Below are 16,295 nucleotides of genomic sequence, written 5' to 3' on the forward strand. Positions count from 1 at the left end.
CCCTTTGCCCAAGGGACTGAGAGTGCCCCAGAGCTACTGCAAATCCCACACCAATCTGCTCAATAGCCTGACCTGGACCCTCCTTCTTGAACAAAACCTGCAACCCTTTGGAACCTTCCACAAAGAATGTTAGGGCTCAGGATGTGCAGACCAGAAGAGAGGGAAAAGTGTGGAAATATTGAGCACACGAGGGGCTGGGGAACAGGGGTGTCACAGCAGGAGCAGGGAATGCTCAGGCAGGGGAATTCAGGGCAGGCTGGGGTGGATTTACCAGGGAAGCAGACCCTGAGGAGCACAAGGACATTTCCACAGATTCCTGTGCACTGTCCCAAGGATGGACAGAACTTCTCCCCTTCCTCCATGGGAAGTCAATCAAGTTTCAGGGTGGGAATGAGAAAAATGGGAGGAGTTCCTAAATGTGGCCCAAGAAAAGGCTTCCTTAGGGCTGGGTTGGTGCCCAGCAGGCAGGGAACAATCCCATGGAGCTGCTGGACACTGAGGGAGATTCCACACTCTGTGTTAGCCACAAGCAAACGCTGCGCACCCCCATTCCCATGGCCCCCCACTCCCAGTGACTCCCCCACTTCAGGACCCCATTTCCCATGAACCCAATCCCTGGGACCCCCCCCATTTCCCTGGACACCCATCCCGGGCTCCCCAAACTCACTGATCCCCCCAGACCTGTGAACCCCACGTCCCACCGTGCCCCACCCAGCCTTGTCCCCATCCTGACTCCAGCTTGTGGCCACCCTGCCCCCACGAAGTGCCACCCACACATGGGGACAAGATGTGACCTCGCTTCCTTCCCCTTCATCCGAAGAGCCGCCAGCCAGGGGAGCGGTGGCCACAGCAGCCAGTGACAGCCAGTGCACATGGCTGGGGACAGCGGGATGGCCGGGAAGGTGGCGCTGCTCCTGTGGGGTGAGTGCCCTGGGCACAGGCCTGACACCCTGGGGATGGGGAGGGGACACAGGGGGGCTGTGGGGTGCCCTGAGGTCCCCAAGGCCAGCAGTGCCAGTCCCTGTTACCCACAGTGGACCCTGCTGGGGCTGGGGATGTAGGGTGGCTTTGGGGACAGGAACAGGGGGCAGGAATTTGGGGATGGGTCTGTGGGGACAGGAATGTGGGGACTGGCACCTTTGGGCTCAGGTAGCTCTGGGCATAGGGACAAGGGAACTGGGATGCAGGGACAGGAGGGGACAAGAATTGTGAGGATGTGGCCATGGGGATGGGATCATGGGGATGGCACCATGAGCTGGTGGGGGTGACCTGGGCCAGCATGGGCTGTGTCCGTGGTGTCCTCGTGCCCGGGGTGTCCACAGTGTCCCCATGCTCTGCCTCAGCCCAGGGTGGCCTCAGTGTCCCTGTTCCCAAGGTGTCTGTGCCACAGGGATGTGGTGCACGGGTGGCTGTGACACAGACATGTCCCACTGCCTCGTCAAATCTTTTAGGGACCACCCCACACACTTTCTCACAAGAATTATTGTCCCCATGGGGACAGTTTGGGGACAGCCTCCCCACTGCTTGCCCCTGTGCTGCTGTCCCTGCAGTGTCACCCCCACCCAGCCCTGTCCCTTCTCCCTTCCAGCCCAGACCCTCGGCCTCGCTGGTGAGTCCTCGGGGGATGCCATGGCCCCACCCCGCTGTCCCCAGCCCTGCGCTGGCCCTGGCAGGCTGGTGTCCCCTGTCACCCGCAGGTGCCCAGACCACCCAGCTCCTCGTGGAGCCCCCCTGGAGGCCGGCGGTGCTGTGGGACCCGGTGACACTGACCTGCCAGGGCTCGGGGACCGCCGGTGCCACCACCTGGTACAAGGACGGGTGGCGGCAATGGTGGCAGCAGGGACCTGACCGCCTCACTGTCACCGAGAGTGGCACCTACGAGTGTGACAGACCTGGAACCGGGCGCAGCCCCCCCGTGACAGTCTCAAATGGTGAGGGGGGTTTGGGTGTCCCCAGCCTGGCACCCGCAGGGACCCCGAGGGCTCTGGGTGGGCTCCGCTCCATGGGTCACCTCCTGTGTGACCAGAGCCTGTCCCCTGCTCTGGGGACATCCCAGAGCATCCCAGTGTTGGGGGACCCCCGTGTGGGAATTGGGGAACCCTGTTGCACTGGGTGTGACCCAATGGGGGGTCCTGGTGTAATCGGGTGTGACAGGTCCCCTCTGTCCCCCAGATGAGCTGGTGCTGCAGGTGCCGGCGCGGGCACTGCTGGAGGGGGACACGGTGACACTGCGCTGCCGGGGCTACTGGAACCAAACTGTCACCTCGGTGTCCTTCTACCGAGAGGGGAAGGAATTGGGGGGCGTCCGCGGTGGGACCGAGCTGTCCCTGTCCCCTCTGCAGCTGAACTACAGTGGCAGCTACCGCTGCAAGGGCTTGGTGATGTCCCGGGGACAGGAGTCTGCACCAGTGACGGTGACAGTGCACGGTGAGCACCCCAGAGCACCCCAGTGTGGGGAGCCCGTGTTGGAATTGGGAATCCCTGGTGATCGGGGGGTGACCCAATGGGGGGATCCGCATGGAAACGGGACCCCCGGTGTGACACGATCCCCATGTCCTGCAGCCCGGTTAGAGTTGCAGTTGTCGGCGGGGGAGCTGCTGGAGGGGGACACGGTGACACTGCGCTGCCAGCGGTGGCAGAAGAACCCGGTCACCGAGGTGCGATTTTACCATGGCGACCAGGAGGTGGGGAGGTCCCTCAATGGGACCGAGCTGTCCCTGTCCCCTCTGCAGCTGCACCACAGCGGCCGCTACAGCTGCAAGGGCCGGGTGGGCTCCGAAGTGTCACTGTGGGCACAGTCAGCGCCAGTGACAGTGACAGTGCACGGTGAGCACCCCCACGGCTGGAACTCCAATCTCCTGACACCCCCAAAGCCCCTTCCCAGCACACTCAGAGTCACAGTCCTCACCTCCCCTCTCCTTCCCAGAGCTCTTCTCGGTGCCGGTGCTGGAGGGTCCCCCCGAGCCCACCGAGGGGTCCCCCATGAATCTCAGCTGCCTCAGCACCCCCAGCCCCCTGCGGCCCCCAGCCCCCCTCCTGCACGTGTTCTACCGGGACGGGCAGGTGGTGGGGGGCCCGCAGGTGTCCCCGCAGCTGCTGGTGCCCGCCGTGGGGGTCTCCCACTCGGGGAATTACAGCTGCCAGGTGCGCTCCGAGGGCGGGGCCGTGCGGAAGAGCAGCGCCCGGCTCCGCGTCACGGTGCGCAGTGAGTGCGGGGATGGGACCGGGGAGCCCCCAGAGACTCGTCAGGTCCCCTGGCTGGAGATCTCTCATGACCCCCAGACACCTTTCTTAGGTCCCCCCACCACTCCCCTTGTCCCTTCAGCCCTCTGTGATGTGACCCCACACCCCATCGCACCCATCCCCCCATCCCCATCCCCTCACACCGGCTGCCAGTCCCTCCCTGTGCCTTCAGCCCCGTCTGTGTCCCCGCAGTGCCCGTGGCCAATGCCACCATCACCCCCTGGCCCCTGTCACACCCGGTGCGTGCAGGTGACAACGTGACCCTGCGCTGCTCGGTGCAGGTGGGCTCAGCCCCTGTCACCTTCACCTGGCTGCACAACGGGCAGGAGGTGGCCCGGGGTCCCCTCCTGGAGCTCAGGGACATCGATGTGGGACATTGGGGCACCTACCAGTGCGTGGCCACCAACCAGCTGGGACAGGATGGGCACCGCGTGTTCCGGGCACTCAGCCCTGAGCTGGTCCTGGGGGTGACACCTGGCTCACCCTGGGTCACAGGTGGGGTCACACAGGGTCACCGGGGTGTTCAGGGCCCCCTGGAGTTCAGGGTGACCCCAGTGTGTCCCCTCTGTCCCCAGCAGTGGCTGTGAATGTCGGCAGGACCCTCCTGTTCCTGCTCCTGCTCCTGGCTGTCATCGGGGGCTGTCACTGGTGGCACCGCCGGGGTGGGTGACAATGGTGGGGGATGGGGGTCCTGGAGTGAGGGGAAGCCCCCAGAGTGGAGGCAGAGATCAGGGATCCAGTGGGAATCGGGGCTGCAGGGGGGATTTGGGATTCCGTGGGTGGTTGGAGCTGCTGAGGCCCCAGGAAGGGTCAGGGGTCCCAGCATCCCCTCGGTCACCCCCTCCCCTTTTCCTTGCAGCCACCAGGAAGACCCAGGACAGGTGAGTGGTGGGCTCGGCCTGGGACTCCCCTTTCCCCCTCCCCAGACACCCCCAGAGCCCCCCTTATCCCCACAGGACCCCCTGGAGGAGGGGGCTGTGCTCAACACCCACCTCGTGGGCACTGAGTGTGCAGGGGGTGAGTGCAGTGGGTTACACTGGGCCATGTCACCCACAGGTGTCACCGCCCAGCCAGGTCCCCACAACCAGTGTCACTCTCAGGGCCCCCACAGGTGTCCCCCAGCCCTGCCCCACCTCGGGATCCACAGGTGACCAACGTGGAGCTTTTGGGACCCTACGAGGGACAGCATGATCCCTGTGACTATGAGAATGTGCTGTGACGCTGGGGACACTGGGGGGCATCGGTTCCCATCATGGGACTCTTCTTCCTCTTCCCAGCAACTCAAGGGGATCCTCATTCCCCCTCCCAGTGCTGGGGGGTTCACATGAGGTTTTTCTCTTTTATTGTACACAAAGTTCAGTTTTTTGGTCAAACTCTGTGACAAACAAGGCTCACTCTTTAAAATTTTTAAGTGTTTAATAACAATTAAAAGGGTCCTTAAACAGCGGGCTGGGTGCTTGGCAGCTTCCAGAGGCACACCATTAACTACAACAATTCTTCCTACACATCTTTTCATTGTATTGGTTAAATACACACTCAGGAGGGTTATGCATATTCAAACATTCTTTCCAGTTTACATGTTATTGGAATTCTTTTGCTTGGTTTGATCCTTGATTCATTTCATAAAGTGCACACCATACTGCAGATTAAATTTATATATTTTATGTGCTCACAAGCCCTGCCCTGTTCTGTGTTTTGACAGTTCCTGATAACCAAAGGATCAGTGGCAAATCCCACTTTTCAGTATTTCTTTTGCTGTTTATTTACTTGCTACGTTTCAATGTGTTCTTCTCATACAGATGAGATCCTCCCTCAGTACATTAAATCAACATTAGCTATTTCACACAATTATCTGAGTTATTCTCACCATTGCCCCTTAGTTACACAAACAAAGCCATTAGCTACTTCTGCAATGGTTAATGGTGTAATACACAGCACATTGTCTCTATCTTGATATTTTGGGAGAGCCTAAACGATAATATATTTATCACACTGAAATATATATTCTACACAGGGATTAGGGCAAAAAGATTGACAAATTGTAGTATATTAAAAGCAGTTAAAAATTGAATTATAACAAAATAATTTGCAAAAACCAGTATAATAGTGAAAAACAATGACTGTGTGATCATTCATAACAGGGGGAAGGTGCATTGAAGGGTTTATTTGACTTCTCCTTACCCTGCTCTAATTTTGTCAGCAATAAATTCAATTCATATCTCTAAATCTGAGGCAGTTTTACCCATGACAGGATTTGCTGAGTGATCTCTCCTGGTCCGTGTCTCAACCCAGGAACCCTTTGCTCAATTTTCTCTCCCCATCCAGGTGTGGAGGGCAGTGAGAGAGCGGCTGTGGTGGGTGAGGGGCATCCGGCCACTGTCCATCCAGGGCAAGGCAGGGAGGAGGAGGAGGGTCCAGGTCAGGCTGTTGAGCAGATTGTTGTGGGATTTGCAGTAGCTCTGGGGCTCCCTCAGTCCCTTGGGCAAAGGGGCAAAATGATCAATTCCTGCATTTCCGCACTGTTTCCCTCACAGCTGCCCCTGCAGGGGCGGTTTCCATCCAGCCCTGCTCTGAAAACCATCAAAGGCCCTCGCAGAGCCACTACTTGGGCTCCCTTTGGGGTTTGTGCTTCTTGCAGGGCTGAGCAAACCACAGGCAGGGCCTTTTCCCCCACAGAATTCTCACCTCTGCAGCAGCTCTAAAGCTGCCAGAATCAAAGGCAAGGGGGCAGGGGGCACCCTGAGGTGCTGGCTGCCACCTGGGGCTGGCCAGAGCAGGGCTGGGCAATGGCCATCCCTGTGTAGTGGGGCTGGGCCATGGCTGGGCCCCAGCCTTGCACTGACAGGGGTCCCCAGGATGTGCCACCCCTGGGACAGGATCCCTTCAGGACAGGACCCCCCTGGATGTGCCCCCCAGGACAGAAGTGCCCCCTTTTCCCATCTGACTCTCAGCACAAATGGCCTCTTCCTTCTTGTCCAGGAAAGAGAAAGTGAAAGTGTTGAGGGGGCACAGCCCCACACCTCCATCCCCCACAGCCACCCCAGCCTTCCCTGCACCCCCACACCTCATTCTCCCCCTCCCCTGAGTCCCCCCAACCCATTCCATGCTCAGGTGCTCCCCGGGATTGCTGCAGGAACAGAGGGAGAGGGTACATGGCAGAATAGTGAGGAAAATAAGAAAAAAAGAGAAATAAAGAGAGGAAAAAGTCAAGGGCAGGCAAGGGCACAGAAGGCGAGCCACCGAGGACCCCCATTTAATGGCTGGCCAGGAAATGAGCACCCAAGGGAGGGCTGTGCTGGGCCCTGGGTCACCCCAAAATCTGAGGCACCCCAGGAAGGAGCTGCTAGCCCCGTGCCCACCCAGCCACTCCCCACCACTGGCACCCCCATTCCCCTGGCAGCCCAACCATGGCACCCCCATGGCCTTGGTCTCTCCTCCCTTGGACCCCCATCCCAGGGCTGCCATTGCCCAGCACCACCATTGCCTTGATCCCATCCCATCGGCTGCTTCTTCCCCCAGAACCCCGATTCCCGAGGGTCCCCTTTTTCCCCCTGCACCCCCAGCCCTGGCACCCACATGCCACAACCCCAAATGCCTGGGGAGCATCTTCCCACAGCACCCCCATCCCTGAATCCCCCCAGGCATGGAGACCCCAATTCCCCTGGACCCCCATTCTCCTGGACACCCTTTCTTGGTTCTGCACATCCCCTGAGCCCCCCACTCTTGGTAACACCATCCCCCACCATGTCCCCAGACCATCCCATCATGTCCCCAGCCTGTCCCCAGCTTGTGGCCACCCTGCCCCCACCAAGGGCCAGCAACGTGTGGGGACGGATGTGACCTCGCTTCCTTCCCCTTCATCCGAAGAGCCGCCAGCCAGGGGAGCGGTGGCCATAGCAGCCAGTGACAGCCAGTCCACATAGCTGGGGACACTGGGATGGCCGGGAAGGTGGCACTGCTCCTGTGGGGTGAGTGCCCTGGGCACAGGCCTGACAGCCTGGGGATGGGGAGGGGGCACAGGAGTGCTGCAGGGTCCCCTGAGGTCCCCAAGGCCAGCAGTGCCACTCCCTGTTACCCACAGTGGACCTTGGTGGGACTGGGGATGTAGGGTGGCTTTGGGGACAGGGACAGGGGCAGGAATTTGGGGATGGGGCTGTGGGGACAGGAATGTGGGGACTGGCACCTTTGGGCTCAGGTAGCTCTGGGCACAGGGACAAGGGACCTGGGATGCAGGGACAGAAGGGGACAAGAATGGTGAGGATGTGGCCATGGGGATGGGATCATGGGGATGGCACCATGAGCTGGTGGGGGTGACCTGGGCCAGCCTGGGCTGTGTGCGTGGTGTCCTCGTGCCCGGGCTGTCCACAGTGTCCCCATGTTCTGCCTCAGCCCAGGGTGGCCTTGCTGACCCTGTTCCCAAGGTCCCTGTGCCACAGGGATGTGGTGCACGGGTGGCTGTGACACAGATATGTCCCCCTGCCTTGCCAAATCTTTTAGGGACCACCCAGAAACACTTTCTCACAAGAACTGTGTCCCCACGTGGACAGTTTGGGGACAGCGCCCACACCCTGTACCCCAAGTACCACTGTCCCCACGGTGCCACCCCCACCCAGCCCTGTCCCTTCTCCCTTCCAGCCCAGACCCTCGGCCTCGCTGGTGAGTCCTCGGGGGACGCCATTGCCCCACCCCGCTGTCCCCAGCCCTGCTCTGGCCCTGGCAGGCTGGTGTCCCCTGTCACCCACAGGTGCCCAGACCACCCAGCTCCTCGTGCAGCCCCCCTGGAGACCGGCGGTGCTGTGGGACCGGGTGACACTGACCTGCCAGGGCTCGGGGACCGCCGGTGCCACCACCTGGTACAAGGACAAGCAGCAATGGGGGCAGCAGTGGCGAGAACACCTCACTGTCACCGAGGGTGGCACCTACACGTGTCACAGACCCAATAGTGGGCTAAGCCCCCCCATGAGAGTCTTAAATGGTGAGGGGGGATCTTAAATGATCTGGGTGGCCTCTGACAGGTCTGGGTGGGGTCCACTCCTTGAGTGGCCTCCCACCTCTCAAGTGGTGAGAGCCTGTGCCCTGCACACAGAGACATCCCAGTGCATCCCAGAGAATCCCAGATGTCCCCGGTGCCATGGGCACCCACCTCGAACCTGTCTTGAGCCCCTCAGTGAGATGGGACCCTTCTGTCCCTCAGACAGTCTGGTGCTGCAGGTGCCAGCACGGGCGCTGCTGGAGGGGGACAGGGTGACACTGCGCTGCCGGAGGTGGGAGAACCGCACGGTCACTGAGCTGCGATTTTACCAGGACGAGAAGGATCTGGGGGGGTCCCTCAGGGGGACCGAGCTGTCCCTGTCCCCTCTGCAGCTGCACCACAGCGGCCGCTACAGCTGCAAGGGCCGGGTGAGGTCCTGGGGACAGGAGAAGTCCGCACCAGTGACAGTGACAGTGCACGGTGAGCACCCCCACGGCTGGAACTCCAATCTCCTGACACCCCCAAAGCCCCTTCCCAGCACACTCAGAGTCACAGTCCTCACCTCCCCTCTCCTTCCCAGAGCTCTTCTCGGTGCCGGTGCTGGAGGGTCCCACCGAGCCCACCGAGGGGTCCCCCATGAATCTCAGCTGCCTCAGCACCCCCAGCCCCCTGCGGCCCTCAGCTCCCCTCCTGCACGTGTTCTACCGGGACGGGCAGGTGGTGGGGGGCCCGCAGGGGTCCCCGCAGCTGCTGGTGCCCGCCGTGGGGGTCTCCCACTCGGGGAATTACAGCTGCCAGGTGCGCTCCCAGGGCGGGACCGTGCGGAAGAGCAGCGCAGAGCTCCGCGTCACGGTGCGCAGTGAGTGCGGGGATGGGACCGGGGAGCCCCCAGAGACTCGTCAGGTCCCCGGATGGAGTCCTCCCATGACCCCCAGACACCTTTCCTAGGTCCCCCCACCACTCCCCTTGTCCCTTCACCCCTCTGTGATGTTACCCCACACCCCATCGCACCCATCCCCCCATCACACCCATCCCCCCCGCACCGGCTGCCAGCCCCTCCCTGTGCCCTCAGCCCCGTCTGTGTCCCCACAGTGCCCGTGGCCAATGCCACCATCACCCCCTGGCCCCTGTCACACCCGGTGCGTGCAGGTGACAACGTGACCCTGCGCTGCTCGGTGCAGGTGGGCTCAGCCCCTGTCACCTTCACCTGGCTGCACAACGGGCAGGAGGTGGCCCGGGGTCCCCTCCTGGAGCTCAGGGACATCGATGTGGGACATTCGGGCACCTACCAGTGCGTGGCCACCAACCAGCTGGGACAGGACGGGCACCGCGTGTTCCGGGCACCCAGCCCTGAGCTGGCACTGACAGTGACACCTGCCTTACCCTGGGTCACAGGTGGGGTCACACAGGGTCACCAGGGAGTGCAGAACCCCTGGGGTGATTGGTGACCCTGATGTGTCCCCCTCTGTTCCTTGCAGTGGCCGCAGGGGTCGGTGGGGCCCTTTTGTTCCTGCTCCTGCTCGTGGGTGTCTTTGTGGCCTGGCACCGGTGGCACCGCCAGGGTGGGTGACAGTGGGGGGACGGGCGTCCCAGGGAGCTGTAGAGACCCCCAGAGTAGGGGATTGATAGGGCAGCACCCACAGCCCCAAAACTGTGATCTTGTCTGAGGGTGCTGTAGGGTTTGGGGAGGTTATGGAGGGTCCTGCAGGGATGCTGGGGGTTCTTTCAGGGGCCCTGGGGGTGTTTTGGGGGGTCTCTGTCTTTGCTGGGCTTTAGATTCTAGAGGCTGATTTGGTTGGGCCACTGGGCAGGTTCCTGCATTCTGGGGTGCTCCAGAGACATTTGGGGGTCCTGTGGGTAATTGAGGGTCCCATGGGGGTTCAGGAATCCTGAGAGGGGTCAGGGCCCTGGGACCCCACAGTCACCCCTCCAATCTTTCCTCTGCAGCTGCCAGGAAGCACCAGGAAAGGTGAGTAGGGGGGCTCAAACCACACTCTACCCTTTTACCCCAACCCCCAAGATCTCCCATTCCCTCCCCCACATCCCCTTTATTCCCTCAGGGCCCCCCCGAATCCCCCGGCCCCCCCAGAGGAGGGGGAGGTGCTGTACACCCACGTCGTGGCCACCAAGAGGGCAGGGGGTGAGTACAGGGTGGGGCACATGCAGAGGGACACGTCACCCACGAGTGTCACCCCACCCAGATCCCACAGCCCGTGTCTCTCGCAGTGTCCCCCCGTGCCACCACCCTCCAGGATCCCCAGGTGACCTACGCAGAGCTGCGGGGACTCCAGGGGCGACCGCGGGAACCCGGTGACATCTACGGGAATGTGCTGTGACACTGGGGGGAACTGGGGGGCACTGGGGGTCCCACCCATGGGCACCCACTCATGTGTGTGCTGCCACCAAAACTGCCCCTCTCCCTCCCTGTTTGGGCACAAAGATCCCAAAGGGGTGAGAGAAGAACAATTTCCTGAAACAGCAACGAGAGAGAGAATAAAACCAACAGCAACAGCAACAAGGTTCAGAGTCCAAATTGTCACACAAGGAACGATTTCCAGGGAAAGCCACAACAAGGAACAAACCCAGACATTTCCCCCAGCTCGTTTCCTCCACCTGAGGAACCTGGAAGGGCCCTGGACCTTCCTTGCTCTGATGGCCAAAGTGGCCTTCAGGAGGCTCTGGATTCTCTTGTCCCCTGTCCCAAACCCCTCCTCTGCCCTGTTCCCCACACCAGGATGTCACAAAGGCCCTGTGGGGGTTCCGGAGCCTCCCCCTTTCCCAGGGCAGTGGGGATCAGGCCATGGCACAGGCTGGGGTGTCAGAGACAGGAAAGTTTTGATGTCTGGAGACATTTTGGAACAGCTGTGTGTGGCAGGGGTGGGTCAGGCCTTGCTTTTGGTGAGACAGGACCCTGTCTGTCCATCAGTCTGTCAGCCATGGCACACTGGGGACAGTGTGACGCTCTGGCAAAGCAGCTCTTGAGTGGCCGGGTGATCTGAAGTGCCACCTGGGGTGAGGGCACTTGGTTGCCCAACTGGCTTAAAAGGCAGAGCATGAGGTGGCCAAGTCCCTGACCCTGTCTGCACTTGGTGTATCTGTCCCATCAACACTGGAACCCAGGATTTGTCAACTCATTTAAATGAGAAATATCTGCCAAGGAGCGTGGGAACATGGCTAGAATGGAAAGAAGACCAATGTCTTAAATTTTTTTTAATATTAAAGATGATAGGACTTTCTGGCCGAGTGTAGGAAAAGGAATAACAGCTCTTTATGAGGAGATTTATACACCAGAACAGAACAAACAACACAAACCCAGAACTTTCCCTCCCGCTCAGCGCGGTTGGTGTTTGTGGCAGTGATAACCGCGGCCAGCAGGGGGCGCTGCAGGGAGCACTCCCAGCCTGCAGGGGGCGCTGCAGGGAGCACTCCCGGCCAGCAGGGGGCGCTGCAGGGAGCACTCCCGGCCAGCAGGGGGCGCTGCAGGGAGCACTCCCGGCCAGCAGGGGGCGCTGCAGGGAGCACTCCCAGCCTGCAGGGGGCGCTGCAGGGAGCACTCCCGGCCAGCAGGGGGCGCCCCGATCCAGCTCCATCCCCTCAGGGGCCATGGCGGCCTCGGGCGGGAGGCAGGAGGGGAAATCGCTCCTTTTGCAAACTCACGGGCACCAATCGCTCCCGGCACCACCACCGGCAGCAGGCAGGAGCCGCCACGGCAGCAGGTTGGATCCCAGTGCCCACTGTCAGCGTAGCAGTGTCCCGGGGCTGGACACACACCCTGAGCAACACCCGCGACCGCTCTCCATGATCCCGGATGGAAGGAAGGCAGCGCCTGAGCCCAGGCAGGTCTCTGGTCAGCAGCAGCACCTCTGGTGGCTTTATACCACAATTCCTGCAAACCCTCAGCCTTTCACTCAGGGGAGGAGGGCAGGGATGGAGCAGCTTTGGGGACACCTGGAACCCAGACAGGGTCAATCCCCTCAGCCCCAACGAGGCCACAGGCAGAGCCCCTGCTCGATATTTCCAAACTATTCTCTCTTATATGATACCCCCATTCTTAGCCCAAACATTCTTTCTGGAAGGTTCCAAAGGCTGTAGGTTTTGTTCCATAAGAAGAGTCCTAGGCAGGTTGTTGAGCAGATTGTTGTGGGATTTGCAGTAGTTTTGTGGTTCTCTCAGACCCATACCAAGAGGAACAAATGATCAATTGCTGCATTTCCGTACTGGTTCCCTCACAACTGCCCCTGCAGGGGCGGTTTCCAGCCAGCCCTGCTCTGAAAACCATCAAAGGCCCTCGCAGAGACACTGCTTGGGCTCCCTTTGGGTTTTGTGCTTTCTTGCAGGGCTGAGCAAACCACAGGCAGGCCTTTTCCCCCACAGAATTCTCACCTCTGCAGCAGCTCTAAAGCTGCCAGAATCAAAGGCAAGGTGGCAGGGGGGACCCTGAGGTGCTGGCTGCCACCTGGGGCTGGCCAGAGCAGGGCTGGGCAATGGCCATCCCTGTGCAGTGGGGCTGGGCCATGGCTGGGCCCCACCCTTGGGTGGCCGCTGGCTTCACGGAGCAGGAGTTTGGGAGCTCCTTCCTGCCCGGGGCTCCATTCCCCTGCTGCTCTTGCCAGCTCAGATCCTGCAGGGAACGAGCAAGAATGGAGAAGTCTGGACCCCCCTGGAGCTGCCATGGCCCAGGACAGGACCCCCTTGTCCAGCATGTGTCCCCCCTGGGACAGCATCCCCCCAGGACAGGAGCCCCCCAGATGTGCCTGCCCAGGACAGAACCTGCCCCCCTCGTGTGACCAAGGTGTCAAACGGCCTCTTCCTTCTTCTGTAGGAGAGAGAAAGTGAAAGTGTTTGGGGAGGGAAAGTGGACATCCCCATCGCCCACAGCCTCCCCAGCCCTCCCTGCAGACCCCTCAGCCCTGCTTCCCCCAGCCTGGGCTTCCCCCATCCCCTTCCCTGCTCAGGTGCCCCCCAGGATCATCAAGGCACAAACTGGGGGGTTCTGAAATTGAGGGGTGAAATGATGGAAATGGAAAAAAAGGGACGGAAGAGTCACTGGGGGTGTGGGGACACAGACCCAAACTTTTTGGAATCAACCTGCCGTGACTCTCCCAAACCACAGGCACCTTGTGGGGGCTGTGCTGGGCTCTGGGTGTCCCCAAAATCTGAGGCACCCTGGGAAGGAACTGAGACCCACGGGCTCACCCAGCCCCTGCCCATCCCGGGGACCCCCACTCCCCTGGGATACAAACCATGGCACCCCCATTCCTTAGGTCCCACCTTTCCTGGGACCCCCATCCCAGTACTGACATTCCCGGATCTCCATGGCCCAGCACCCCATTCCTAAGGAACCCTCTCCTGTTCATTCCATCCCCTGCAATCCTAATTCTCCCAGAACCTTGGTTCTCTCAGGAACCCCCATTCCCTTGGCACCCTACTCCTGACAACCGGCATCCCATGACCCCAAATCCCTGGAGCCCACGTTCCTCTAGGACTGCCATCCCCAAGTGCCCCAAACCTGGAGACCTCCATTCCCATGGCACACCTACTCCCAGTGACTCCCCCTCTTCAGGACCCCATAGACAGGGACCCCATCCCTGGGACTCCCCATTCCCCTGGACAGCCATCCCGGGCTCCCCAAACCCACTGAGCCCCCACCCTTAGAACCCCCTGCACCGCTTTGTCCCACCCACGCTTTTTGCCTTCCAGTCCCCAGCTTGTGGCCACCCTGCCCCCACCAAGGGCCACCCACACGTGGGGACAAGATGTGACCTCGCTTCCTTCCCCTTCATCCGAAGAGCCACCAGCCAGGGGAGCGGTGGCCACAGCAGCCAGTGACAGCCAGTCCACATGGCTGGGGACACCGAGATGGCCGGGAAGGTGGCACTGCTCCTGTGGGGTGAGTGCCCTGGGCACGGGCCTGACACACCGGGGATGGGGAGGGGAGGGGGCACAGGGGGGCTGCAGGGTCCCCTGAGGTCCCCAATGCCAGCAGTGCCAGTCCGTGTCACCCACAGTGGACCCTGGTGGGACTGGGGATGTAGGGTGGCTTTGGGGACAGGAACAGGGGGCAGGAATTTGGGGATGGGGCAGTGGGGACAGGAATGTGGGGAATGGCACCTTTGGGCTCAGGTAGCTCTGGGCATAGGGACAAGGGAACTGGGATGCAGGGACAGGAGGGGACAAGAACGGTGAGGATGTGGCCATGGGGATGGGATCATGGGGATGGCACCATGAGCTGGTGGGGGTGACCTGGGCCAGCCTGGGCTGTGTGCGTGGTGTCCTCGTGCCCGGGGTGTTCACAGTGTCCCCATGTTCTGCCTCAGCCCAGGGTGGTCTCGGTGTCCCTGTTCCCAAGGTGTCTGTGCCACAGGGATGTGGTGCATGGGTGGCTGTGACACTCACCTGTCCCCTGGAGTCTCCAAATCTTATGGGGACCACCCCCCCCCTCAGTTTCCCACAAGAACTACTGTCCCCATGGGGGACAATTAGGGACAGACCCCACAGCCTGTGCCCCGTGTGCCACTGTCCCTGCAGTGCCACCCCCACCCAGACCTGTCCCTTCTCCCTTCCAGCCCAGACCCTCGGCCTCGCTGGTGAGTCCTCGGGGGATGCCATGGCCCCACCCCGCTGTCCCCAGCCCTGCTCTGGCCCTGGCAGGCTGGTGTCCCCTGTCACCCGCAGGTGCCCAGACCACCCAGCTCCTCGTGCAACCCCCCTGGAGGCCGGCAGTGCTGTGGGACCGGGTGACACTGACCTGCCAGGGCTCGGGGACCGCTGGTGACACCACCTGGTACAAGGATAGGCGTCAATGGGGGCAGCAGGGCCCCGACCACTTCCCTGTCACCGAGAGGGGCACCTACGAGTGTGACAGACCTGGAACCGGGCACAGCCCCCCCGTGACAGTCTCAGATGGTGAGGGGGGTTTGGGTGTCCCCAGCCTGGCACCCGCGGGGACCCCGAGGGCTCAGGGTGGGCTCCCCTCCATGGGTCACCTCCTCTGTGACCAGAGCCTGTCCCGTGCTCTGGGGACATCCCAGAGCATCCCAGTGTTGGGGGACCCCCGTGTTGGAACTGGGGAACCCTGTTGCACTGCGTGTGACTCAATGGGGGGTCCCGGTGCCATCGGGTGTGACAGGTCCCCTCTGTCCCCCAGACTGGCTGGTGCTGCAGGTGCCGGCGCGGGCACTGCTGGAGGGGGACACGGTGACACTGCGCTGCCGGGTCTGGTGGAACTTTAAGGTCACCTCGGTGTCCTTCTACCGAGATGGGAAGAAACTGGAGGTGTTCCCCTATGGCACCAAGGTGTCCCTGTCCCCTCTGCAGCTGAACCACAGTGGCAGCTACAGCTGCAAGGGCAGCGTGAGGTCCTGGGGAAAGGAGGAGTCGGCACCCGTGACAGTGACAGTGCACGGTGAGCACCCCCACGGCTGGAACTCCAATCTCCTGACACCCCCAAAGCCCCTTCACAGCACACTCAGAGTCACAGTCCTCACCTCCCCTCTCCTTCCCAGAGCTCTTCTCGGTGCCGCTGCTGGAGGGTCCCCCCGAGCCCACCGAGGGGTCCCCCCTGACTCTCAGCTGCCTCAGCACCCCCAGCCCCCTGCGGCCCCCAGCCCCCCTCCTGCACGTGTTCTACCGGGACGGGCAGGTGGTGGGGGGCCCGCAGGGGTCCCCGCAGCTGCTGGTGCCCGCCGTGGGGGTCTCCCACTCGGGGAATTACAGCTGCCAGGTGCGCTCCGAGGGCGGGACCGTGTGGAAGAGCAGCGCCCGGCTCCGTGTCACGGTGCACAATGAGTGCAGAAATGGGCAGGGGGAGCGCCCAGAGCCCCCTAAGCTCCCCTGCCTGGGCACATCCACATCCCCCAGACACCTTACCTGTGACCTCCAGCCTCTCCCCGGTGTCCCCTAACCTGTCCCTGATGTGACCCTGTCCACAACATCCCCCATCACACCCGTTCCCCCCATCCCTATCGCCCCCACACCGACTGCCAGCCCCTCCCTGTGCCCTCAGCCTCGTCTGTGTCCCCGCAGTGCCCGTGGCCAATGCCACCATCACCCCCTGGCCCCTGTCACACCCGGTGCACAC

The 16,295-nt window shown here is 61.7% G+C and overlaps 3 protein-coding genes across 3 annotated transcripts; all 3 read left to right on the forward strand.

The window, feature by feature from the left end:
• The first annotated feature begins 849 nt into the window (after positions 1 to 849).
• On the forward strand, positions 850 to 10,624 carry LOC311164044 (low affinity immunoglobulin gamma Fc region receptor III-like). The gene is made up of 7 exons (XM_084223303.1): positions 850 to 921; positions 1,589 to 1,931; positions 8,438 to 8,695; positions 9,694 to 9,777; positions 10,163 to 10,184; positions 10,276 to 10,355; positions 10,442 to 10,624. The coding sequence occupies exons 2-7, from the start codon at positions 1,625 to 1,627 to the stop codon at positions 10,549 to 10,551; spliced, it is 861 nt and encodes a 286-aa protein (XP_084079429.1). The 5' UTR covers positions 850 to 921; positions 1,589 to 1,624; the 3' UTR covers positions 10,552 to 10,624.
• On the forward strand, positions 2,123 to 6,407 carry LOC311164047 (low affinity immunoglobulin gamma Fc region receptor III-like; the record flags this gene model as incomplete). The annotated part of the gene is made up of 8 exons (XM_084223305.1): positions 2,123 to 2,137; positions 2,190 to 2,427; positions 2,563 to 2,826; positions 2,927 to 3,059; positions 3,138 to 3,249; positions 4,200 to 4,260; positions 5,569 to 5,601; positions 6,355 to 6,407. The coding sequence occupies 8 exons, from the start codon at positions 2,123 to 2,125 to the stop codon at positions 6,405 to 6,407; spliced, it is 909 nt and encodes a 302-aa protein (XP_084079431.1).
• A 2,105-nt stretch (positions 10,625 to 12,729) lies between the features above and the next one.
• On the forward strand, positions 12,730 to 16,090 carry LOC311163836 (Fc receptor-like A; the record flags this gene model as incomplete). The annotated part of the gene is made up of 6 exons (XM_084222964.1): positions 12,730 to 12,750; positions 13,871 to 13,960; positions 15,007 to 15,121; positions 15,363 to 15,620; positions 15,721 to 15,860; positions 16,076 to 16,090. The coding sequence occupies 6 exons, from the start codon at positions 12,730 to 12,732 to the stop codon at positions 16,088 to 16,090; spliced, it is 639 nt and encodes a 212-aa protein (XP_084079090.1).
• Positions 16,091 to 16,295: the final 205 nt, after the last annotated feature.

This window comes from Fringilla coelebs (assembly GCF_963513975.1).
Source record: "Fringilla coelebs genome assembly, chromosome: 29".
NCBI classification, from domain to species: domain Eukaryota; kingdom Metazoa; phylum Chordata; class Aves; order Passeriformes; family Fringillidae; genus Fringilla; species Fringilla coelebs.

Coding starts and splice junctions, on each gene's coding strand:
- LOC311164044 (XM_084223303.1), top strand. CDS start 1,625: ATGCCATGGCCCCACCCCGCTGTCCCCAGCCCTGCGCTGGCCCTGGCA. Junction 9,778..10,162: donor GCACCGGTGGCACCGCCAGG/GTGGGTGACAGT, acceptor TTTCCTCTGCAG/CTGCCAGGAAGCACCAGGAA. Junction 10,356..10,441: donor GGCCACCAAGAGGGCAGGGG/GTGAGTACAGGG, acceptor TGTCTCTCGCAG/TGTCCCCCCGTGCCACCACC.